The 21846-nt window shown below is 36.3% G+C and overlaps 2 protein-coding genes across 2 annotated transcripts; both read left to right on the top strand.

Annotated features, from left to right (window-relative positions):
* The first annotated feature begins 111 nt into the window (after positions 1-111).
* LOC123865308 (meiotic recombination protein SPO11) lies at positions 112-19918 on the top strand. The gene is made up of 9 exons (XM_045906306.1): positions 112-237; positions 17145-17356; positions 17434-17608; positions 17996-18139; positions 18209-18402; positions 18526-18671; positions 18768-18905; positions 19300-19471; positions 19731-19918. The coding sequence occupies exons 2-9, from the start codon at positions 17146-17148 to the stop codon at positions 19868-19870; spliced, it is 1320 nt and encodes a 439-aa protein (XP_045762262.1). The 5' UTR covers positions 112-237; position 17145; the 3' UTR covers positions 19871-19918.
* Positions 19919-20026: 108 nt separating this feature from the next.
* LOC123867112 lies at positions 20027-20991 on the top strand. Its single transcript, XM_045909021.1, has one exon. The coding sequence runs from the start codon at positions 20379-20381 to the stop codon at positions 20919-20921; it is 543 nt and encodes a 180-aa protein (XP_045764977.1). The 5' UTR covers positions 20027-20378; the 3' UTR covers positions 20922-20991.
* Positions 20992-21846: the final 855 nt, after the last annotated feature.

Here is a 21846-nt window from a genome sequence, read left to right as displayed (position 1 = left end):
AGAATACGTCTAACGTAAAAGGCCAAGGGCGATTCTAAATAGCTAGAGTCCAGAGCTGTGAAGCAGGTCAAACTATACTATAGTGGAAAAAAAACCTCAAACCATTATTTTTCATTATTTCGCTAACAAAACGGTTTTTTGATGTGGTACCCAATTTTTTATATTAAAGATGTACGTGAATAAAGTGCCTATAACAATAAGTGACACATTTTGATTTCATAATCAGGATTTCATAAGGTAGGTTGTAATATGTAGGTAAATGGGCATGTAATACGTAACTGTGTACATAACATGTAGGCAAATACATGTATGCAAAGCCAACCGTTTCCATGCAAGCTTGTCATTTAGAAATTCGTCAATTGCATAATAATCGCAACTTATCAAATGTCAATGGCTAATCAAGTGGCTAATCTAAAACCTCTTTTAGAATCAATAATAATAATTATTGTAAAAGCGTAGGTACTAGGTACCTAAATATTATATACTTAATATCAGAGCTATGAACTAAAAGCCTCCTAGTTTTCTCTAGTGTATGTTATTTATGTCTGGCCTATTAAGTTTTTAAAAGAAACATACATGTCGGCGCGAAGGCGTTAATAGTTACTAATAATCAAACTATTCAAATCAAAAGTTAGACATTACTTTGTTCATCAAGAACTAAAATACCCTCAGAGTTGATTTAGACATGACTAATTGTTGTTGTTATTGTAAGTTTTGGTATGTAGGCGGTACCGACTTTTAGCTGTCAACACTTTGCTCACTCAGCATTACGTCATCTCCCCACTTTCGTCGTTGGACTATAAAATCAGACACGCTGTGCGTAGCGGGGCATTATTCGTCCGGTTGTTGCCGAGGACACTTCTCAGTAGGCATAGTCTGTCGTACTGTAGAATTGTGGTTACCTAAAGTGGTACTGTTGGTTAGACGAGTTGATATTGTGGTGATTAGGTTAGATGGTCGGTCTGGGACCGGTGTAGGGGTGGAGGAGCCGGTCTAGGTAGGCTAGGTTAGGTTTACCTAGTTACGCTGGTAGTTGTGACATGCAGTAAGTGAGAGTTATCATGGTTGTAGTCGAAGGTAGTTCAATATCACTTGGTAGTCCAAGAATATCGTTAGTACGCCCACGAAAGCTCGGTTAATCTAAAGGTTGCTATCCTGACGTATCCGCTTAGTTATTATCCAGGTTTACTAGTGGTTAGATCATGCTTCAATCTTAATAATCATTAGAAGCGCCTACAAAGTAATAAAAAGTGAAAATATGCCCACGATAACCTGACAACACCCTCTCACTCCGTCATCAGAAGTGGGATCGACCGCTGATCCACCAGGTCGATCATCAGATATGCCGCCGCAAAACCACCTTGTCATCGAACCTCGAAATGAAGTAAACCTGGTAGTCAAGAAACCGTGTCGGCGCCAGAAGACGTATACACGGATCCCGGATCATCCACTTCTCGAGAGGAGTCGCTGGAACAACTCACTCAAGAAGCAACCATGGAAAATGCGACGGAATAAAAACGCCGAGTTACCACATTCTAAAACCCAATTATCCAAAACCTTGCGCATAGTTATCGTCACCCGATTTAGGTGATAGTAACGACAAGTTTATCGTACCTCGATTTAGGTAGCATTACTTACTATTGCTCGATTTAGGTGACAGTAACGACTAGTTTATCGTCATTCGTCACTTGGTTTAGGTGGTATGAGTTACTATTGCTCGATATAGGTGAAAGTAACGACACTTTTGCTGACTAAGACACGTGATACTATTCACTATTGGGATGGTCTTCACTAATGAGATAGAGTTGATTTCTTATCCAACCATGCTGTATAGAATTAAAGAAAATTTCGTATTGTAGCTGTAGCAGTACGATGTCAACAATGAACTTGTTGTTTAGCACTAGCGTTGTACTTTGTTACGTAATGAACTCTTTTACTAAAAGTTAATCAGGAAAAGCCGAGCCTTTGATTATAGCAAGTTTTCTCTTTTACACGAGCCACACACACACAGACACACACACACACACACGCACACACACACACACACAAGTTCTATCCACGAGTTTATCTACGAGACAATCCACGAGTTTATCTACGAGAAATCCACGAGTTTATCTACGAGAAACCCACGAGTTTATCTACGAGACAATCCACGAGAAATCCACGAGTTTATCTACGAGACTCTTTTACACGAGCCACACACACACAGACGCACACACACACACACACACACACACACACACACACGCACACACAGACACACACACAAGTTCTATCCACGAGTTTATCTACGAGACAATCCACGAGAAATCCACAAGTTTATCTACGAGAAATCCACGAGTTTATCTACGAGACAATCCACGAGAAATCCACGAGTTTATCTACGAGAAATCCACGAGTTTATCTACGAGACAATCCACGAGAAATCCACGAATTTATCTACGAGAAATCCACGAGTTTATCTACGAGACAATCCACGAGAAATCCACGAGTTTATCTACGAGAAATCCACGAGTTTATCTACGAGAAATCCACGAGTTCTATCCACGAGTTATCCACGAAACACACACACACACGCACTCACACACGCACGCACACACACACACACACACACACACACGCACACGCACACACACAAATACTAACGAGATTTTACTTGTTACTAAATAAGCTCAAAAACCAGAAACATTGAAGATGTGCTGGTTTACTACAAATATAACTAAGCATCATTTGATGCTCACAGATACCAAACTCAGAAGAGAATGTATTTTAGTTTCAGAATCAACATCAATCGTTAGGCAGGTGCAGAGCGCGCACCGCCTGTCAGTATGGCCGTGTCGGCGCGAAGGCGTTAATAGTTACTAATAATCAAACTATTCAAATCAAAAGTTAGACATTACTTTGTTCATCAAGAACTAAAATACCCTCAGAGTTGATTTAGACATGACTAATTGTTGTTGTTATTGTAAGTTTTGGTATGTAGGCGGTACCGACTTTTAGCTGTCAACACTTTGCTCACTCAGCATTACGTCATCTCCCCACTTTCGTCGTTGGACTATAAAATCAGACACGCTGTGCGTAGCGGGGCATTATTCGTCCGGTTGTTGCCGAGGACACTTCTCAGTAGGCATAGTCTGTCGTACTGTAGAATTGTGGTTACCTAAAGTGGTACTGTTGGTTAGACGAGTTGATATTGTGGTGATTAGGTTAGATGGTCGGTCTGGGACCGGTGTAGGGGTGGAGGAGCCGGTCTAGGTAGGCTAGGTTAGGTTTACCTAGTTACGCTGGTAGTTGTGACATGCAGTAAGTGAGAGTTATCATGGTTGTAGTCGAAGGTAGTTCAATATCACTTGGTAGTCCAAGAATATCGTTAGTACGCCCACGAAAGCTCGGTTAATCTAAAGGTTGCTATCCTGACGTATCCGCTTAGTTATTATCCAGGTTTACTAGTGGTTAGATCATGCTTCAATCTTAATAATCATTAGAAGCGCCTACAAAGTAATAAAAAGTGAAAATATGCCCACGATAACCTGACAACACCCTCTCACTCCGTCATACATTATAAAAAATCCACTGCTGCCAAAATAAGTAGATAATTACTAAAGAATTTTTGTTTATTTTTCCTACAGCTAAATATTTGCTTAAATAGAGGTAAAACTTCAAACGTACCTACAAAACGATAGGTATGTGCCCGAGCCACAGTACTTACGCTATCTGGAAAAGGCTTTTCCTAATTACTTGGGGTGTTTTGTTTGGTGCTATCAGCGTGTAACGAGCCGCAAATGGGTCTACGGTGATCGCGCGATCATGCGGGCCGCCCTCCACCCCGCCCGCACCGCCTCAAAGGCCTTTGTGCGGATATGACCTGAAACACTGTCACAAGCGAAGCGGATGACGTAGTTGATGATGCGTTTTACCGTGCATAGTCTTCGGCACCTCGTTTTACTACTCGGCATAATATGTCAGCGACAGCCCTGTAACCTCAGTACAAGATTTTATTTCTCAACAATTTTGATAGTACTCGAGATAGTATTTTGATGGTACTTACGACGGCGAGGGTGTCCATTCTGCCACGCAATTAGTTCATCAGACAACCTTTTCTGCTCAATATGGTAGACGTTGCGAGTAGAACAGGACACCGCTAGGACCCCTAGGCGTATCTAGGACATCCCAGAAAGGTCCAGAACTTTTTTTAGCTGAAACCTATTTTACACGCGTAGGTAAAGCTTTTGAAAATATCGTCAACTCCTTCATTTTCGCGAGGTTGATTCAAATATGTAGGTACTTTGGAATCTTTTTTCCTAACAATATTATCGCGTTTTACTGTTCACTGTGGCAGCATCCTTAACAGATAAGCTCGCAATACCGAGCGACGGAATCTCATGTCTATCCTTGTTAATTAGTTTATCTCATATGAGTGCAATTAGCACACGGAATCTGGCACAAGGATGTGCGGCGCGCGGTCAAAGCTTTTGTCTTTGCTCCTTTTTCCTCGTGGTTTACGTGATTTCGTTTAAACTACCTTTGGCGTCCTTTGGGAAGGAAAATTCGTTGATTTTCTTTGTAGTATTTACATAGTTCTAATTTTATTTCCTTTATAAAAAATACCTGGTAGGTAGTCCTATTCACAGAAATATCAACATCGCTTTTATAGAGTGGAGGTCGTAACTCGTGTGTAGTGAAAAATTGGTTTCAGTACTTAGATATATTTCAGTAGGGTGTTGTTTGAATCACCTGCAGGGGTTTACAGAGAGCACAGCAAATCTATCCATTAGGTAAATATCGTTATCGTCGTATCACGTTATATTGTTTCATTTGAGGATTTATTCTACTTAATTGTTTCCGTGCTAACCTTGGATGGACGAATGTACAGAACTTTTTCTATGTGATATTTTTTAAATACTTTTCTACTAGGATACTTTTCAGAGTAAGCTTATGTTACAAAAAGAGTCTCGTATGAACAATATTTACTACTCTCTATTCGACTATAGTAACAAATAGTTTATATTTGTTACTCTCGTACTATGTGCAACTGAAAACAAAATTGTTAAGGGCCAAATCACCTACAGGATGGTTGGAATTTTTTGCGATGGTAATTTTCTTATTTTTCGAGCACACGATTTTATAATGTTGGCTATACACACCTTTAGCACTTTAATGAAGCCTTCTAATTTAAGACCTATGTAGCCCAGGCCGCACTCCTTGCAAAGTTGAGGTATCTTTAACCTTCTACGAATAACATTAGAAGTTCGTAAAGGGCTACGGTATTGTGTCAATGAAAAAGAGTTACAATATATAAGTTTACCTACATAATTAGCTTCCAATATATTCTAATAATATCGTGTGGTGAAAGATAAAATGCCATTTAAGGGTTACGAGCTATTAAGCTCATTTAAATATATGCCGTCACAGGAGCGAGGACGATGCATTGTAACAATTATGATAATGATATGGATGCAATATGGCCTGTGAAATGCACTTATCGCTCATCAGCACGCGACGTTTCATTTTATCGTGCACTATGATTATTTTTATATACCTAATATGCTATTAAAATTAAAAACCTAAGTAGGTGCCCTTGTTGGGATATTCTAACGTATGGTGAGCTACTTATTGGTTTACTCATAAGTTTTTTTTGAAGCTCTACAGCTTCAAAAAAAACTTATGATGTGCAATATGTTTCTGGGAAACTATGCCTATTAGATGTCTATGCCGAGGTTCCCGAAAAATTCGCACCCGCATGGATTCCCTAAAACAATTTGCACCTACCGCTTCGAATATAAAAATGACGACTAAAACAATAGCTCACCATATACGTTATAATATCCCAATAAGCCCATACGAGAAAAACAAGAGCTACCATACGTAGGAAAAGCTCATCATAATATAATGAAAAATCTTAATAAATAAAAGGAAAAGTGACTGACTGACCGACTGATTTATCAATTACCGCACAGCTCAAACCACTGCACGGATCGAGCTACTTATTTAGCTTGCACATAACTTTTATGATGTAGATATCGTAAAAACTAAAAGCATCATAAACATATTTTGTTGTTTTTTTGGTGTGTTAGTTTGTTTTTTAGTCACGCCGCCACGGGATTAAAAAAAAACTAAATCCACGCAGATGAAGTTGCGGGAATCAGTAGTAGGTTAAATTATATTAGAATTAGATAGTTAAGTCGTCTATGCTGTAGATAGGTATAGGTTATACCCAAGACACGTGCTCTTACAAACTTGGCGACGTTATGTTTGCACGGAGAGATGCGGATGACCACAACGAGGCCTTGACAGTTCAAGAAGTCCCTCGCCTAGTCGCAAGGGTCCTTGCTCCTGATTTACAGCCTCCCAAACCACAGGGATTCAATGTGCCTTTGTTGCTACACACTTTTATTGAATAATAAAATTTCTCCACGAAATGGAAACATTTTTATTGGTAATAATTTCTTTTTCAACTTTAAGGACTTAGGTTAAGCCATTATGTACAAGAAAAGTTATTTCTAAATCTATTTCATTTTATTTATGTTCCATATTTTTTTAGACTTTTTGTGTAGTCAGTTGAGCATATCTAACAATAGGCAATACCGCAAGAGGAAATTACGCAAATTTTTTTTAATACTTTGTACCTAGCATGTCTTTGGAATATTATATTATACTAGCAGTAGTATGCGACTTCGTCCTGCGTTGAATGTGAATGTGATTTTGGTATCTCGGTATATTTAGTATAAAACTTACTGGTGAAACTTTATATGACGGTGCTTTTTCACCGTCATATAAAACATTATATGACGGTGAAAATCTCATCTTTTATCTAAGATGTAGTTTTCACAGAAAAGATGCGTCTGTGTTTTATAGAAGTAATAGTATAGGGACGAGGAAGAGAAAAATAATAAGCAATGAAAACTCATACTTACAGAATTTTCTGTAACTCTAGCGACCTTATCTAATAACTACGAAAAGACTAATAAGTAATAAATATTAAAATAGTTCAATTTGGAGATATCAAATAAATAGCATGACGACAATAACATAATGGTAAAACACATTCGTGCTTATGATAACATCGTTTGGTAAAACGCGAACACGGGGATAATGAGTCGATGAATAACAATGAGGTTTGTAAGTGTGAATCATCAAATATATTTAAATTGTTATCAATTAAAAGCAATATAATAGCGATTTGAGTCGGGTAGGTCCAGCCATATGGCGCGGTGGGGCACGGGTGCAGTTGGAGCCATGAAAAAAGAGGACTGTGAAATGTAAATAGAACCATAATGTAGCTTATTAGTTTATAATATAGCTTGTAGGGTTTAGCGCTCAGAAATTCTAGTCAAAGTTTCAATTTTTACACAAATACAATTTATACATGGTAGGCTATACTTTATTTATTTACTTTGTACTAACATTATTAACATAATTATAACGAGTTATTGTTACTAACACACTAACTTTGTATATTAACTGTTTTGTATAATACGGTCTGAAATAAAATATTTTTATTTTTATATGATACCAAAATACACCAAAATACTAGTTTCCAAACATGACTTCGCGAAAGGCTATTCAAAATTCCGTACGATCAACATTCTTTGATTTCCTGAAATAAAAGTATCTTGTTCATGAATCTTGTGTGCTATTTGCTTTAACAATCAGTTTGTCAATTTTATTCAAACCCTTTCAGTGTTTATGTTTTCACATTCATTTTTTTTTTGTACATAACATTAACCTTCTACTAAATTTTAGCAGTTGTTTTTGGTGAGTGGCTTGTTGGCCAGTTGGTGTCTAGTTTGGTTTTGTCAAGAGTTTTGTTGAATTTGTTTAGTCGCCTTATCCTGGAATAGATATTCTTTATTAGTTTAGGGTTTGTTTATAATTAATCACAGATTCTAGACTCTGTCATACTCGTTATTAAGAACTAGGGCACGAGAACGCACGAGGTATTTTCATTTTTCATCTTTACAAAGAGAAATCAATAAAATCTGAGTAAATTTTTAACTGCCAAATTCCGTCATTTTAGTGACTCTACGAGTTCATGTAAATTTGTCGGGCTCAATTGAAGTTAATAGGAATGTTCGGAGGGTGAGGATCGCCAGCTGACGCGAGGTGTGAGGGAATTTGGCCCTCCCTTGATACTCGTCGACGGCTCACAATTGATGGTCAAATAAAAAAGTTTGTTGATCATGGATGGCCATATACCACCGGCAAAATGCAATAAACTAGACTAAAAATATAGTACATATTTAATTTAAAGTCGAAATAAAAATAAAATCGGCACTGTATAGTCCTACCGACTAATTACTTTCTAATTCCATGGGTAGAAGACTAGAAACTAATCAATAGTTTTCTTTTTCAAAGGCAATCCAAGGCCGTAAACAAAAAACCGGTCAAGTGCGAGTCAGACTCGCGCACCGAGGGTTCCGTACTCGGGTATTTTTCCGCCATTTTGCACGATAAATCTAAAACTATTATGCATAAAAATAAATAAAAACCTGTTTTAGAATCTACAGGTAAAACTCTTTCATATGATACCCCATTTGGTATAGTTATCTTACTATGAAAATTGAAAACATAAATTATTAGGTATTTGTTCATGAACACATTTTAATTTATTTTGTGATGTACACAAATTCATAGTTTTCGGTTTTTTCTACTTGTGCTACAAGACCAACCTACCTGTCAAACTTCGTGATTCTAGGTGAACGGGAAGTACCCTATAGGTTTTCACGACAAACGGACAGAAAGTCAGACAGACAGACAAAGTTATCCTATAATGGTTCCGTTTTTCCTTTTGAGGTACGGAACTTTAAAAAATAGATTCTAAAAGATTTTATTAAGTATTCAAATAAACTTTTACAAGGACCTAAGTACATGTATGTATTTACATGAGTAAATACTAATTTCCATGCATTGTCTATCGAGGACGAGTGGCAGTGACAGCTGTATAGATAACAATCATGTCGGGTGCACGTGGAGTAGGTGGATGCAGCACGCGCCGATAGCGAATGCTTCATTTAGAGAAATTGTTTTTTTTTTTTTTTTTCGTTTTTGTTTACCTGGGTGGTGCCCAATAAATGTTTTTGTTTATACTCGGAAGTGTTACTGTAACTTGTGGGTATTGACTTGCCTGACAGTTTAGGAATAAATCCTAAACTTGATATTATTTTTCAATTGTAGATATTCAAGTTAGCTGAAATATTTCATTAAAATAGCAAGCAAATATTTTACAATAGATTAGGTATGAAACGATTGCATATTAGGGAATATACCTACCCAGTTACTTTCTCATTTTATTGATTTCTCAATTAATTGATTTATTGAATAATACCTCAGACCTCAGTAGGCTTACAGCAACGCCAAATCCCATACCGAGTCGGAAGTTACATATATACATCCCGATACAAATCCCAGTAGATCGTGCGATTCTTTACAGATTTTATTGATATGGTCGCTATAAGTGCTAAAAGTGAGTTTTACATTCGCTCAGCTCGGCCAGTAATTGCTGTATTTCAGGCCTGGACTGTAATGTACTATTTTTAATGCATCGATGTATCTTAATGCAAGCTTTTCTTGAATACCTACTACAGAAAAAAAAAAATTAAGTTAAATTCTTTACAGTATTTAGTACCTGCCGAGTAGGTATTCATTTTCCGTCACAATAAAATTATTGACCATTTAATTAAAAATACAGTAAAAATAATTAAATATGGCGTTTGGCGCCAAAATTCAGTAGTCTACTGTCAAATTCTGTAGCCTAGAGTTTTAACCTATACCTTTACCTACCTACCTACTGCCACTTGAAAATGTTTGCTAGAAAAATAATTTGCATACACAACAATTTTTTTTTCTTTTAACCAACTTTTCGTAGGTACTTACGTATTTTAAAATCTACATGAAATACATATTACATAAAAATAAGATAAAAATAATCCAGGTAGGTATATAGGGAGTTATTTATGTCGATGTATACATTACTTTGTAGATTTTGAAGGAGTACAATTTTATGCGATCGAGACAGGTTAGCGTTAGATAAGTATTGTAAAAATAGAAATAGGTTTTAATGCGCTTGTTCCATAAAAGGCCTATAAAATGTTTATGTTGCAGAGCTTTCTAGATTTAGTTTTTACGTCGTACGCAGCTGCAATCACACCTGCTTTTGCATATATACATCTAATGCAGCTCACGGATCTTGTATGGAATAAAATAAAGATAACATAAATATATTTGATTAGAAACCTGTGTAGAAAACCATGAGACAATCGCTTCGTTAAAATTATTTTTCATATCGTAGGTAGGTACGTAGTACTTAGTATTTTCACAGAGGACGCTTGAAAAATTTGTAAGTGTGAAATTAGACCTAAGTAGGTAGGTAGGTACTTGTTTGAATAACTATTTTGTTTTTACACTATCCTTTTGCTAATTACTTATTATTTATCTGTAAATATCATTTTGTTTTATACTCTAGACTAGATGATGCTTGCGAATTTGTCCGCGTGAATTTAGGTTTTTTAAATCCCGTGGGAACTCCTATTACTTTCAGGGATATATTCCTCTTTGAGATGCAAGTTACATCTGTAGTCTGAACCAAATGTCATAAAAATTAGTTAAGCGGTTGGGCTAAACAGAAAAACTCGTGTTTACCTAAGCGCAAGTTTTCTCTCTCTCTCTGTTAGCAAAAATATTGTTATATCTACCTACTTACTTATTTACTTTACTTATTATACACCAACACCAAGTGGCCTGGGCATTATACCTAATATGAACAACGCAATTTAATTACTAACATAGTTAATAAGGTCTATTGTTACTAACACTTTATGGATGAAATATCTAAAAATAAATGTTTTAGTATTATTATATTCGTACATATTTAAATTAATTATTTATTTACTTACAAGTAATACATCTAGGTATAGATAAATACCTACTAATGCAGGCGGGTATATTTATTTATAGATCCTAACTAACCAAAATTCGTTTGACACTTTTTGACTAGGCGTTTTCAAACATTACCTACAAAATTAGGAAGATAGGCTACTTAGTGGTATAAATTATAACAGTACACCCATCAATAGGCACCTATCAACGAAAATAATAGGACACAGCCCAGTAAATTACTTAAACAACTCAATAGAAAAACAGAGAATACAAAAGACAACACAAAACGGTAGCAAAAAAGGATTGGACAAAAAACCAGCCGATAATAAGTATTTACCTACTATAGGATTAATCTTGCAGTGAAACGCCCGAGTGAACACCTGTTACAACACTGTATCTATTAAAGCTTGGGCAAACAAACCTCACGACGACGCGACTGCTGCAATGCATGATAACATTGTGTCTGCGTGGCACGTGTAAATGATTTGTATTCAAGCGCAAGCAAATGCATTTTAATAACTACTACTGTTAACTTCCTCTGTTGTCTGCCAATCCGCACTTGGCCAGCGTGGTGGACTATAAAAACGCCTTCTCTTTCTGAGAGGAGACCCGTGCTCAATATCGTGAGCCATACTCAGTAGTGAGCTGGCAATGGGTTGATCATGATGATTACTGTTACATTTTGTCTAATTACTTACCCAGCTACATTATTGAAACGCAAGAAGTTTCTTTATTTATGAGTTTAAAAAAAAAGTTAAGTTTTGGATAGAAGCAGGCGTTACTTTGCGGAAGTCCATAAAATACAACAAGCTTAATCCGCTAAAATCCGCCAAAATACACAAATCTTTATGTAGCATACGTGCAACAAGCGATATGCATCACTCGCCCTTCCACTACTAAACATGCTCTATTATATTATATTAAAGCGAATAAAACTTGTTATTCTTTATGAATTTGAATTGAACTGAATTCATCTAGATCACTGCAAGTATTTGATTTGAGTTACTACCGTTGCGTGTCTTTGTCGTTGCGCTTTGTATCTGCCCAGAACCTTAAACCTTGCCTTGTAAATAAGACGATAAATGCAAAATGAACTAGATATGGCGCTGCGATGTTTACCTTGTGTTCATACTCATCTCGTGAGACTTTGTTTTTATACCGCTTTTTATTCACACTTGTAAATACAAAAGTACGTATGTTTGTCTGTCTGTCTATTTCTCTGTTACTTTTTCCGGCCGAGTTGCTGAATCGATCTTAACAGAGACAAATTTAGCCTCCGCAATACCAGTGAACTAGAGCAATACGGAGATGGTATATTTTTATCCCGGAAGTATTTTTTTTAATGTGATATTTTTGAGGGGCTTTTATAGGTGGCCTATACATGCTAGGCCCATCGTTACACACTAAACACTCGTGAAAGTACCTAATTAGAAAAAATATATTTGAAAATGCGAAATAGTTCAAAAAGGCTTGACTTTTGATGTTTTTTTTTTTGCACCGATACATTTAAAATAAAAAGATTATAAGGACGGACATATTGTAGGACTAGCTGATGCCCGCAGCTTCGCCCGCGTGGATTGGTCAAATCCCCTGCAGCATCAGGATTGAGGAGTTGGACTCCAAAATTTTTATGAAACAATGTAGCAAAGTTCCTCTATCGATTAAAAAAGAAATGACGCAAATCGGTTCAGAAATCTCGGAGATTTCGGTGTACATAGGTAAAAAAACACAACTCCCTTTTTGAAAGTCGGTTAAAAAAGTAGCCTATGTTACTCCCTGGTCAATTCTCTACTTGTCTGTGAAAATCCCGTCAAAATCGGTTCAGCCGTTCCCAAGATTAGCCTTTTCAAACAGACAGACAGACAGACAGACAGACAGACAGACAGACAGACAGACAGACAAAAATTTTAAAAACGTGTGATTCGGTTATAGTATCGTTCACATAACCATATGACCTTAATATGCGGTAGTTATTTCGAAATTACAGACAGACACTCCAATTTTATTTATTAGTATAGAGTATAGATAATTACTGTGACGTTATAAGGATCCAGGGCGGTCACACCAGAATATAAGATTTTCTGTAAAACAGCTGAACCGATCTTCAAGTGCAACAAAGCATTCTTGAAATACTTAGCTCGCATTCTACGACCTGTCGCTACGAGACCAACAGCAACGTGTAGCATAGGAAGAATTCAGATTCAGGGGAAATTAAAAATTCTACGCGAACGGAGTGGCGGGCGACGGCTAGTTAGTTGCCATTAATTATACTAAGTTCTAGTTAGTCCAGAAATGGTAAGTTGGCTGTAAAAAAGAATTTCCTAAGGAAATCTTAGTAGCACAACTTGAGCTTGAATCAACACCTGTCTAACACCGGAATCGCAGGACGCTTTAAAGCTATAACCACTTAGTTAGTCTAGATAAATAGACATGCACTGGAACTAGCGATGTGAAGCTTATTTTTTTCTAAAGCACATCTTTTCTTTCATTAACATAACATTTGCTTATTATGTTTTGTTTCCGTTTCGAAATTGATAGCTGATTTCGAAATTGATACGGGCACTTCCAAGTTTACGAAATGATACCTATTATATAAAACCTACCCATTGAATACTGTTTATAAAGTTTAAATTTAAAATAATATGATCTTAATAATTTTGCGAATGTGAGAAAAAAATGCAACTGCATAAAAGAAAACAAACAGTACGTATAAACAAAGAGATTATGTAACCTTTTGTCTATTTTTTAAATCATAATATTTTAATTACGATTGAGAGCCGGATCTCCATGAGAACGTTTATGTTAATTACCCCCTAAATGATCAAAACGTTCGTCGCTTCTACTGTTGAACTAAACAAAAGGGTTGGCCACTCGAGTCCTATTGTTTTTCAGCCATAAATCTAATGAATTGCGTAATTATGACCTTTAATATGTGACAGTCGCTTTGTAACATGTAAATTTATCCGGGAGCATATTGCGGGGTGAAGTGGGGTGGGAAAGAACCAGCTTTATTATTGGGGAGCGACGGGACGCCACTTCACTGCGTTGTTTGGTGCTGGGGTTACGGTTATTACTAAAAATAAGTTTAGCACTAAAATCTAGGTACGATAAATGTTTGTGCAAATATAATATTGAATATTTCAACAATTATTTCAAGCGGATTTTTTTCGAAATTTCGAAATACCTACTCGATGAGTCGATATAGTAGGAACTTACGAATGAATTTTTTAATTATTTCCGAAATAACAATTTTTATAATATTTTAAGCTTAGTTTTTGTAAAATAACTTACACTTGATATTTTAGTAGGTACTTAGGTATTATCACGGACGATTACTTAGCTAAGTAATAGGTATACCTACCTAAACTGTACTAAATTCTTATAGCTACTAAAAATACTTACATACAAGTACAATGATGTATTGCTTGCTATTTTCCATAGTGGTGTAAATTTACACTTATGTACATATTATTTTAAACAGTTTATTCGGTTTTTTGTCCAATTCATTTCATAATGCATTCATCGATATTTGCGTATTGTATTTCGGGGACCTTAGACCGATCGCTTACACAAGAAACAATGGCCGCAAATGAAAGAGCGAAACTATATGCCCCCAGCACTGGAAAACCACTCGAGTAGTGAGCTGTAGACGTTCGTAGTCTTATTACGATTGTTGCATTGTGCTGCATAAAGCCGTAAGTAGCCACTCAATGTGAGAAACTGTTGCGAATTCACCGAGCTTGCGTGTGGGAATGTGGGTCCGAAAGTATAATAACGCTATATGATATTGGTTTTCACTAATAAAATTGACGGCCATTTTGACCCTTGCAATTTTTACATCCATAAAATAATAAAGTGAGTAGCTGTACGTTAGGTTTGTAGTTTACGTACGTAATGCAGTTTTTTAGATCCAGATTACAGCTGAAGGTAATAATTTAAATGTTAAGTACACCTATACGTAGTTGCCCTATTCTTGTGTGGGGTTTAATGGTATGAAATTTTCGAAATTTTCGAAACATGTTCATTTTTGTAACAATTTTTCTTTTTGTAAAAACCTATGTACTTAGTAACGGGTCACCATATTTTGAAGCATGCCCATTAGGTGTGTCTCGTTTTACCCATGAAGTCTGTGCTGCTAAGTACGCGCATGCGTGTCGCACTCACAATCGTACGAATTTGTCTTCGCTTGTCTTTGGCACAGTCTTTGCTCTTCACTTTTTTTAAACACGAATGTATGAGCTTTACCTATCTGGAATTTTTCTTTGGGTATAGTATGCATATTCAGCTGACGACGGGTAAACTAACTACACTCTATGACTCCAGGGCAAGCAAAAATCTCTAGTCACACGAAAAGTTTGTCCTTATGCGACCGATATTATTGTGTTAGAAATATCCAAATTAAATAGTACCCTAATCTGAATTCAATAACAAAGTATTAAAATAACGTTTGAGCAGTCAATTGGGCGGTAACGTATCGTCCATCGAGATAGCGCGATGGTGGTCCATTGTCGACCGACGCCCTGCGGTTCGCGACGCACTCTCGCAGTTCATACAATGTGACGAATGTTTTATTCCTATTTTTATAATTGTTGAATTTGCTTCCGCTTAGATGACCACTTCATAGGAGCGATTTTGTGGGAAGCTTGCTACTTACAGTAAAACATATTCATAATAAATTCCGTCAATACTTACGCCTGAATATACCAGCATAATGTCTTCAAGTATAGAATACATCTAAAAATTATTTTTGTTGAAATTGCGTATATATATTGTTAACTTGTAAATCTTAATAAGGAGATCGTAGCGCTTTGATTTTAATCGTAGATCGTGACAAAAAATAACAGCACACAACTGGGAGCCGTCCCGCGGCGAGTCAGGATATTGTTGGCTCACACCGATGTCAAAGAGTTTGGTAGTTGCTACGAGATTGAGCGAAGAGATAAGTCCGTTCTCACTTCCCCGCGCGGTCGCGAACTCGTGAAAGGGTTCGCCGAATAATTGCAACAATCAATACGAAGGAGTTATCGAGCAATTTGTATGGTATTTGTGCGGGCTGTCTCCCGCTGATGCTATCGATGCGCCTCAGGGTGCCGGCCGTCAATGGGAAGCCCTTTGTAAGTGTTACTTTCTCACACTTTCGAGGGTTTGATTATGCAATTAAAATCATAGCTCAACAGGTTCAGTGACGTAACACCATAATATACTATATTATTTGAATATATACTCGTACATAAAATTAGTAGATAGGTAGGTACGCAATAATTCAAAAGAGACACTTAGATATGTAACATAAAATAAAAATAGTAATAAAAGAATACCACCAAAATTATTAATATATGTAATATATGCTAATTCTCGCATCAGTAAGACCTACTCCCCATAACTATAATTTCCTTGCTTTTATCTTTACTAACAATTAAGGAAGATACAGGGAGATTAAAGTCGTGAGTTGCTTCGAGAAAAAGATGGTATGGTCATGCCCGTGTTGATTGTTTGCTCGACTTGGTGGTGACACTGCCGTGCACTCAAAAAATGGTTATGTAAAAAAATCTATAAGATTTATTTAATATAGGTATCGTCAAAATGAAAAGATCATGATCGTATCACCTAATCAAAAAGCTAAACATGCACAATTTTCATTTTACCAAGAAGCTATGAACCAAAACGATAACTCAAACCTCGGTCCATAATAAGACATAAACATCACCTCGTTGCAATATGTCACGAGTAACAAAGCGCTGCGGTAACGGTCCTCGTCATTTGTCTGCCGTAACCCTGTTATTTATGATCTTCGACCAAAGAAGGATGACAAAAACGGAGCTGCTGTTAAATATTTGCCTGAGACAAGAGGGGGCGATAATTCGAGGCTATTATGACGTCATTTCACGCCCTTTGTGCGGTCGTCACGCCGTGTCATCTGCTCCTCGAGACGCCTGCCTCTACTATCTCTCGATTATATCTATTGTGTCATTTTTTCAGTGCGCGCGAGTCGGATGTGCCACCGACGATGAATTTGTCTGGTTCGCATCTTCGCTCGACTTCGCCGTAAAAACTGTCGAGGAGCTGCCCCATTGTCTCCTGGCCCTTTTACGAGCTCCGTTTTGTGTGGCTGTTATTGTTTGCGGTCGATAAATATCTCACCACTAGGTAGGTAGGGATCATTACTACTTTTGCCGGTGGTTTATTTTAATGGTGCTTTATCGGATTTGTTTGTCAATTATCTATAGATAGATGTTTTGAAAGGTTTGTGACATCGTGTTTTTTTTTAGAATGGAGCTAATGAACAAAGACGCATTGAGGCTGAGAATAGACTTAGCGTCGTCTTCAATATTTTCTTTCAAACAGGATCCGACGTTAGTTGCTGCGATAAATAGGTTATACAGTAGAGAAGAAATGGCAGGTTTACAAATAATATTGCCCGAAAGAAAATTGCTTTTTACCGAAGTGCAACAACTTTTGAAGCAGTCTTGTGAAGTCAATGGTACAGTATTGTTTCTGATTTCAAATGTAGATAGAATTAAATAATTTAATATGAATAATAATTTTTCATTAACACAGTTCCAACGAAACCAGATGACTTGACAAAACACGCAAAACAAACAAGAAATGCTATCATCAAGAAAATTGAAGATATATTGGGTAATATCAACAATAGTGCTGAAAGAGATGCCTCACCTAAACTTATCATAAGAAACCAAAGGTTATGGAGCAATTGTATCTATGATTTAGATCGGTAAATAAGTATTATTTTTCTCTTTTAGCATTTATTTTACTTTTAACTAAGTTGGAACGTTGTATGATTCAAAATAAGTACCTACATAAGTAGATACTGATGCAACATGCAATAACTCGAATTAAAAGTAAATTTTTCTGAAGAAAAGGTGCGAGAACGCCCTTCCAGTATAAGTTTTCCTTTTCCAATTTTAATATGGATACCTTCAAGTCAAGAGTGAATAGGCATCTTCTAGGCAAGCGCGCTCCATCTTGGCTGCATCATCACTTGCTAGTAGGTCTGATTGCTGCCAAGCGTTAGTCTATAAATTAAATTAAAAAAAGTAATCTCATGTAAGTAATTCATGTACACACCATTGAATTTAAGACATTTACCGTTTTCTTTTAGTGTCGCATTAAAATCCTTGCACGATGCTAAGACTACAACTTTGTGTTACATGAATGCAGAAGATAAATCTCGTTTTAACACTATTGTTTTCGTCTTAACTAAAGTTCATGAATTACTCTCGAAAAATTTGACTGTCACTAGAAGGTAAGGTTTGTAGACCTGTAGATTTTTTTTGGTAATCTTGCTTCATATTAACGAGTCTTCATTACACAGGGAACTATTCTATCAGAACGTGTCGAGATTTGGTAATCAATCAAGAGTCGATGTCGGAGTAAGAGATGTATGTTGTTTATTAGATATACCACCTTGGGATTTGGGTATAGTAGCTACTGCTAAAGGACTAATCGCAGGCCCTCTAAAGATATACCAAAGTGACGGAAGCATTGTTGATTGTATGATGTCGGGAGGTTCGTTATAACTAAATAAGAAGTATACAAATCTATTACCTAATTATAGCGTTAGGTGATTTAAAATTCCTATTACGAACAGGAGAATAGGTACAAATATCTGTGTTCTTAAAATTGTTAAAGGTACGTTAATACCGCAAGACATAAAAGGAATTAAAGAGTTTAAGTCTTCTGCTAAATACATATTAGTTGTGGAGAAAGATGCTATCTTTCAAAAGTTGCTAGATGAAGGAGCGCTGATTCGATTGGGACCAGTCATCATTTTAACGGTATTAAAGATATTTTTACCATTGCAAATATTTTTGGAGTTTGCTTAAGTAATAGGTATACTTATCTATTATAATATATTGGTAATTAATTATTAGGGTAAAGGCTATCCTGATGTATGCACACGTCAGTTGCTTTGCCGATTGGTAAATGAACTACGGCTAAAAGCATTGGCGCTAGTGGACCCTGATCCACATGGATACGAAATCTTCTTGACATATAAATACGGTTCTTTGGTGAGTGTTTTTACTAATTTCTTCTTTGATATAATTACTGGTTATTCGCTGTTATTGGTTGCCACATTTTAAATAGCTTTTAGACCAGACTTACTGGTATTATGGCAATCATTGAATCATCTTCAACCATACACCGTAGGTACGGTTGAAATTTCGCCAAGTCCATGCCTCCTCTGAAGAGAACTTGTGTCTTGATATTGAGTCCAGCTCCTTTCCATCAAGTTATTATTGTAATGAAGTAAATTAATGCCAAACAAATAAAGAATTCAAAACCCCCAATTTCTTGGAAAGGGGCTAAATTTAATTTACATAAAAGAAAAAATAATTGGTGAAAACCGTGCCAATGACCCTGGGCCATGATCTCCAGGATCTGAAAAGATTTCAAATATTTCAGGCACAGTCTCACTTGTCGGATTCTCTGGCATGCAGCAGCTTGCTGCTACTCGGCGCTCGGCATCATGATATCATGATCCTTGCCCCTAAGGCGGCTCAGCTGCCCCTCACTCAGCTGGACAAACGCAAACTTGCAGCTCTGATTAAAAGGCCCTACTTGAATACACCTACAGGTAAGGAGCTGGTGAAAACATACATTTTGTAACAAAACCAGTGAAAAAATTTTTGGGAACCGGCATCCAAATATATATTTTTTTGTTGTTTTTGTGATCATGATAAGTATTAGACACTTATCATCTTATCATCATTTTATGATATTAGATATCTAGAATTTAATTTTTATTTAAGTAAACTTTTACAAAATGATTTACCAGTAGGTAGGTAGGTACCTACTCCATTAAGTAGGTACTTAGCTTACTTACTCTTTTTTAGGTGCTCGGGTAAAAAGTGACCTAGAAGTTATGTTGATGAGTGGTGTGAAGGCTGAGATAGAAGCAGTGGCATCCACAGCCGCCGCATTATGCGACTCTTACTTACCCTCGAAACTCATACAGGGTGATCATTTGGGCTAAATGAAAACTAACGAAGAATTCTAACCTATTTATCTGTGTTCAATTTTGAACAAAACCTCCGATATGAAAATCTGGATAGATAATTAGCTACAATAATTTGAGACTACTCACGACATCTAGTGTGTAAGATAATAATAATATGTTGATGGTTGCACCCTTCGCCCTCTAGCGCCCTCACATGAATTTAAAATATCGTATAAGGCAACCGAACAACAACCGAACGATTAAGAAAGAAATAAGTCCCCCATAAAACAGATGGCGCTCAAATAATTTGGGTTCAGAAACTATCTCAACTTTGTAAACCACAGTCAAACAAGATGAAAAGTGAAAAATACTGTGAAAAATGAAACAAAACAATTTGTCAAACAATAATTAAGTTGACATGTAGATTTTTGCTATCACCACTTCATTGATTTCAAAATACTAAAGTATAATTTACTAATTTTAAATGATTGTGATTTGAATTCCCTTTTGAATTTAATGAAACTAAATTACCTAGTTACATGTCATGGAGCATAACATCAATGGAACATCAAATGATAAGAAATGTCTCAATAAAGCAAAATCTCAATCCAGTGGGCAAGCTAAGAAAGTCGCATGTGAGCCTGCAAAGCATAATTCGTTTATTACAAACCAAGCAGTCAGATCTCTGGACGTGGCGTTAGGCAGATTGAAGAAAAGCAAACTTGTAAATGGTGAATATAAAACAAGCACATCTCATGCGAGTCCAAGTAGGAGCAGAACAGACGACATGTTCATAGACACTATAGACAGTCTTACAAGTCCCAGTGGTAATATGAGTGATCTTGAAAACACATCTCTAATTTCTATGAACTTTTCACACTACGAGCTCATACGTAATGTTTCACAAACCAACTGTAACTCTGATGGCGCTTTTAGTAATACCACCAGTGATATATTTTCTAGTCTTTCGGACATCACTTTAAGAAACGAACAATTGGAAAGATATTTTCGAAGTGCAGAAATATGGAGGAGAAACCGTAGAGATGCTGGTTCGAACAGTATTCAAGACGGGCTCCGTGATAAATGATAAGGCATCAAAAGTTTCACCATCTGATCAAAAACTCGTGAGAATAAAATAAAACTTTCCTATGAACGATTATGAAAATTTTATTTATTCAAAGAAATTTACATTAATAACAGAATAATCTCAGAATTTACAAATAAACATACTGATCTATACAACACTGTAACTCTTAAACGAGACGATAAGATTTATAACACTGATTAACAACAACGTAGAATATAATTTCTCTAGGGCCATCAATCGGCGCGTTACTGAATACAATAATTTTATAGCTGCCCTGTATTTTTGAACAAACGGGATTGTACGAACTTGGATTTGTTTTGTTGGATTGGATTTGTGGGAACGGGACTTGTAGATAACATTGATACCGAAACATAACATAGAAATTTAACGTTTGCTTACTAGCTAGCTCAATAATTACATAGGGTTAGTAATATATTAAATGTATTTCATAATAACTGTTATTGACGGGTAAAACTTTTTGCAGGTGGTTATAATAATGGTGGTTTAAAAAAACGGTTACATATTACTGTACAATCATTACATTATTGTGTTCAATATCGCGCTTGTCATCGATCTAATTGCTAATGCGCGATCCGCGACACTATAGTAACAAAGGCGGACACTACACTGCATTGAAACTTAACTGCACTCTGCACATTGATTCATTTATTTCATAATTATTCCTTTGTTTCATTAACTACTGGTACAAACCATGGAAGGATTGCTGTAAGATAACATCAAAACAAAATATCAATGTGCTGAGTACATTCAGTTTGTGCAGAAGGATTCTAAAACGACATGTTATTGATCGATATTTATACCACATCCATTGTACCTGAGGAAACTAGATAGAAATCTAAACTAATTTACCAGAGAAACATTAACATTTTCAAATAAACAATTAATTAATAGCCGACCAGAGTTG

The sequence above is a fragment of the Maniola jurtina genome, chromosome 1 (genome assembly GCF_905333055.1).
Source record: "Maniola jurtina chromosome 1, ilManJurt1.1, whole genome shotgun sequence".
Classification (NCBI taxonomy): Eukaryota; Metazoa; Arthropoda; class Insecta; order Lepidoptera; family Nymphalidae; genus Maniola; species Maniola jurtina.
Note: the sequence above shows the minus strand (reverse complement) of the source record. Positions and strands in the feature narration are given on the sequence as shown.

Coding starts and splice junctions, on each gene's coding strand:
- LOC123865308 (XM_045906306.1), top strand. CDS start 17,146: ATGGAGCTAATGAACAAAGACGCATTGAGGCTGAGAATAGACTTAGCG. Junction 18,672..18,767: donor GACCAGTCATCATTTTAACG/GTATTAAAGATA, acceptor ATTAATTATTAG/GGTAAAGGCTATCCTGATGT. Junction 19,472..19,730: donor CTACTTGAATACACCTACAG/GTAAGGAGCTGG, acceptor ACTCTTTTTTAG/GTGCTCGGGTAAAAAGTGAC.
- LOC123867112 (XM_045909021.1), top strand. CDS start 20,379: ATGGAGCATAACATCAATGGAACATCAAATGATAAGAAATGTCTCAAT.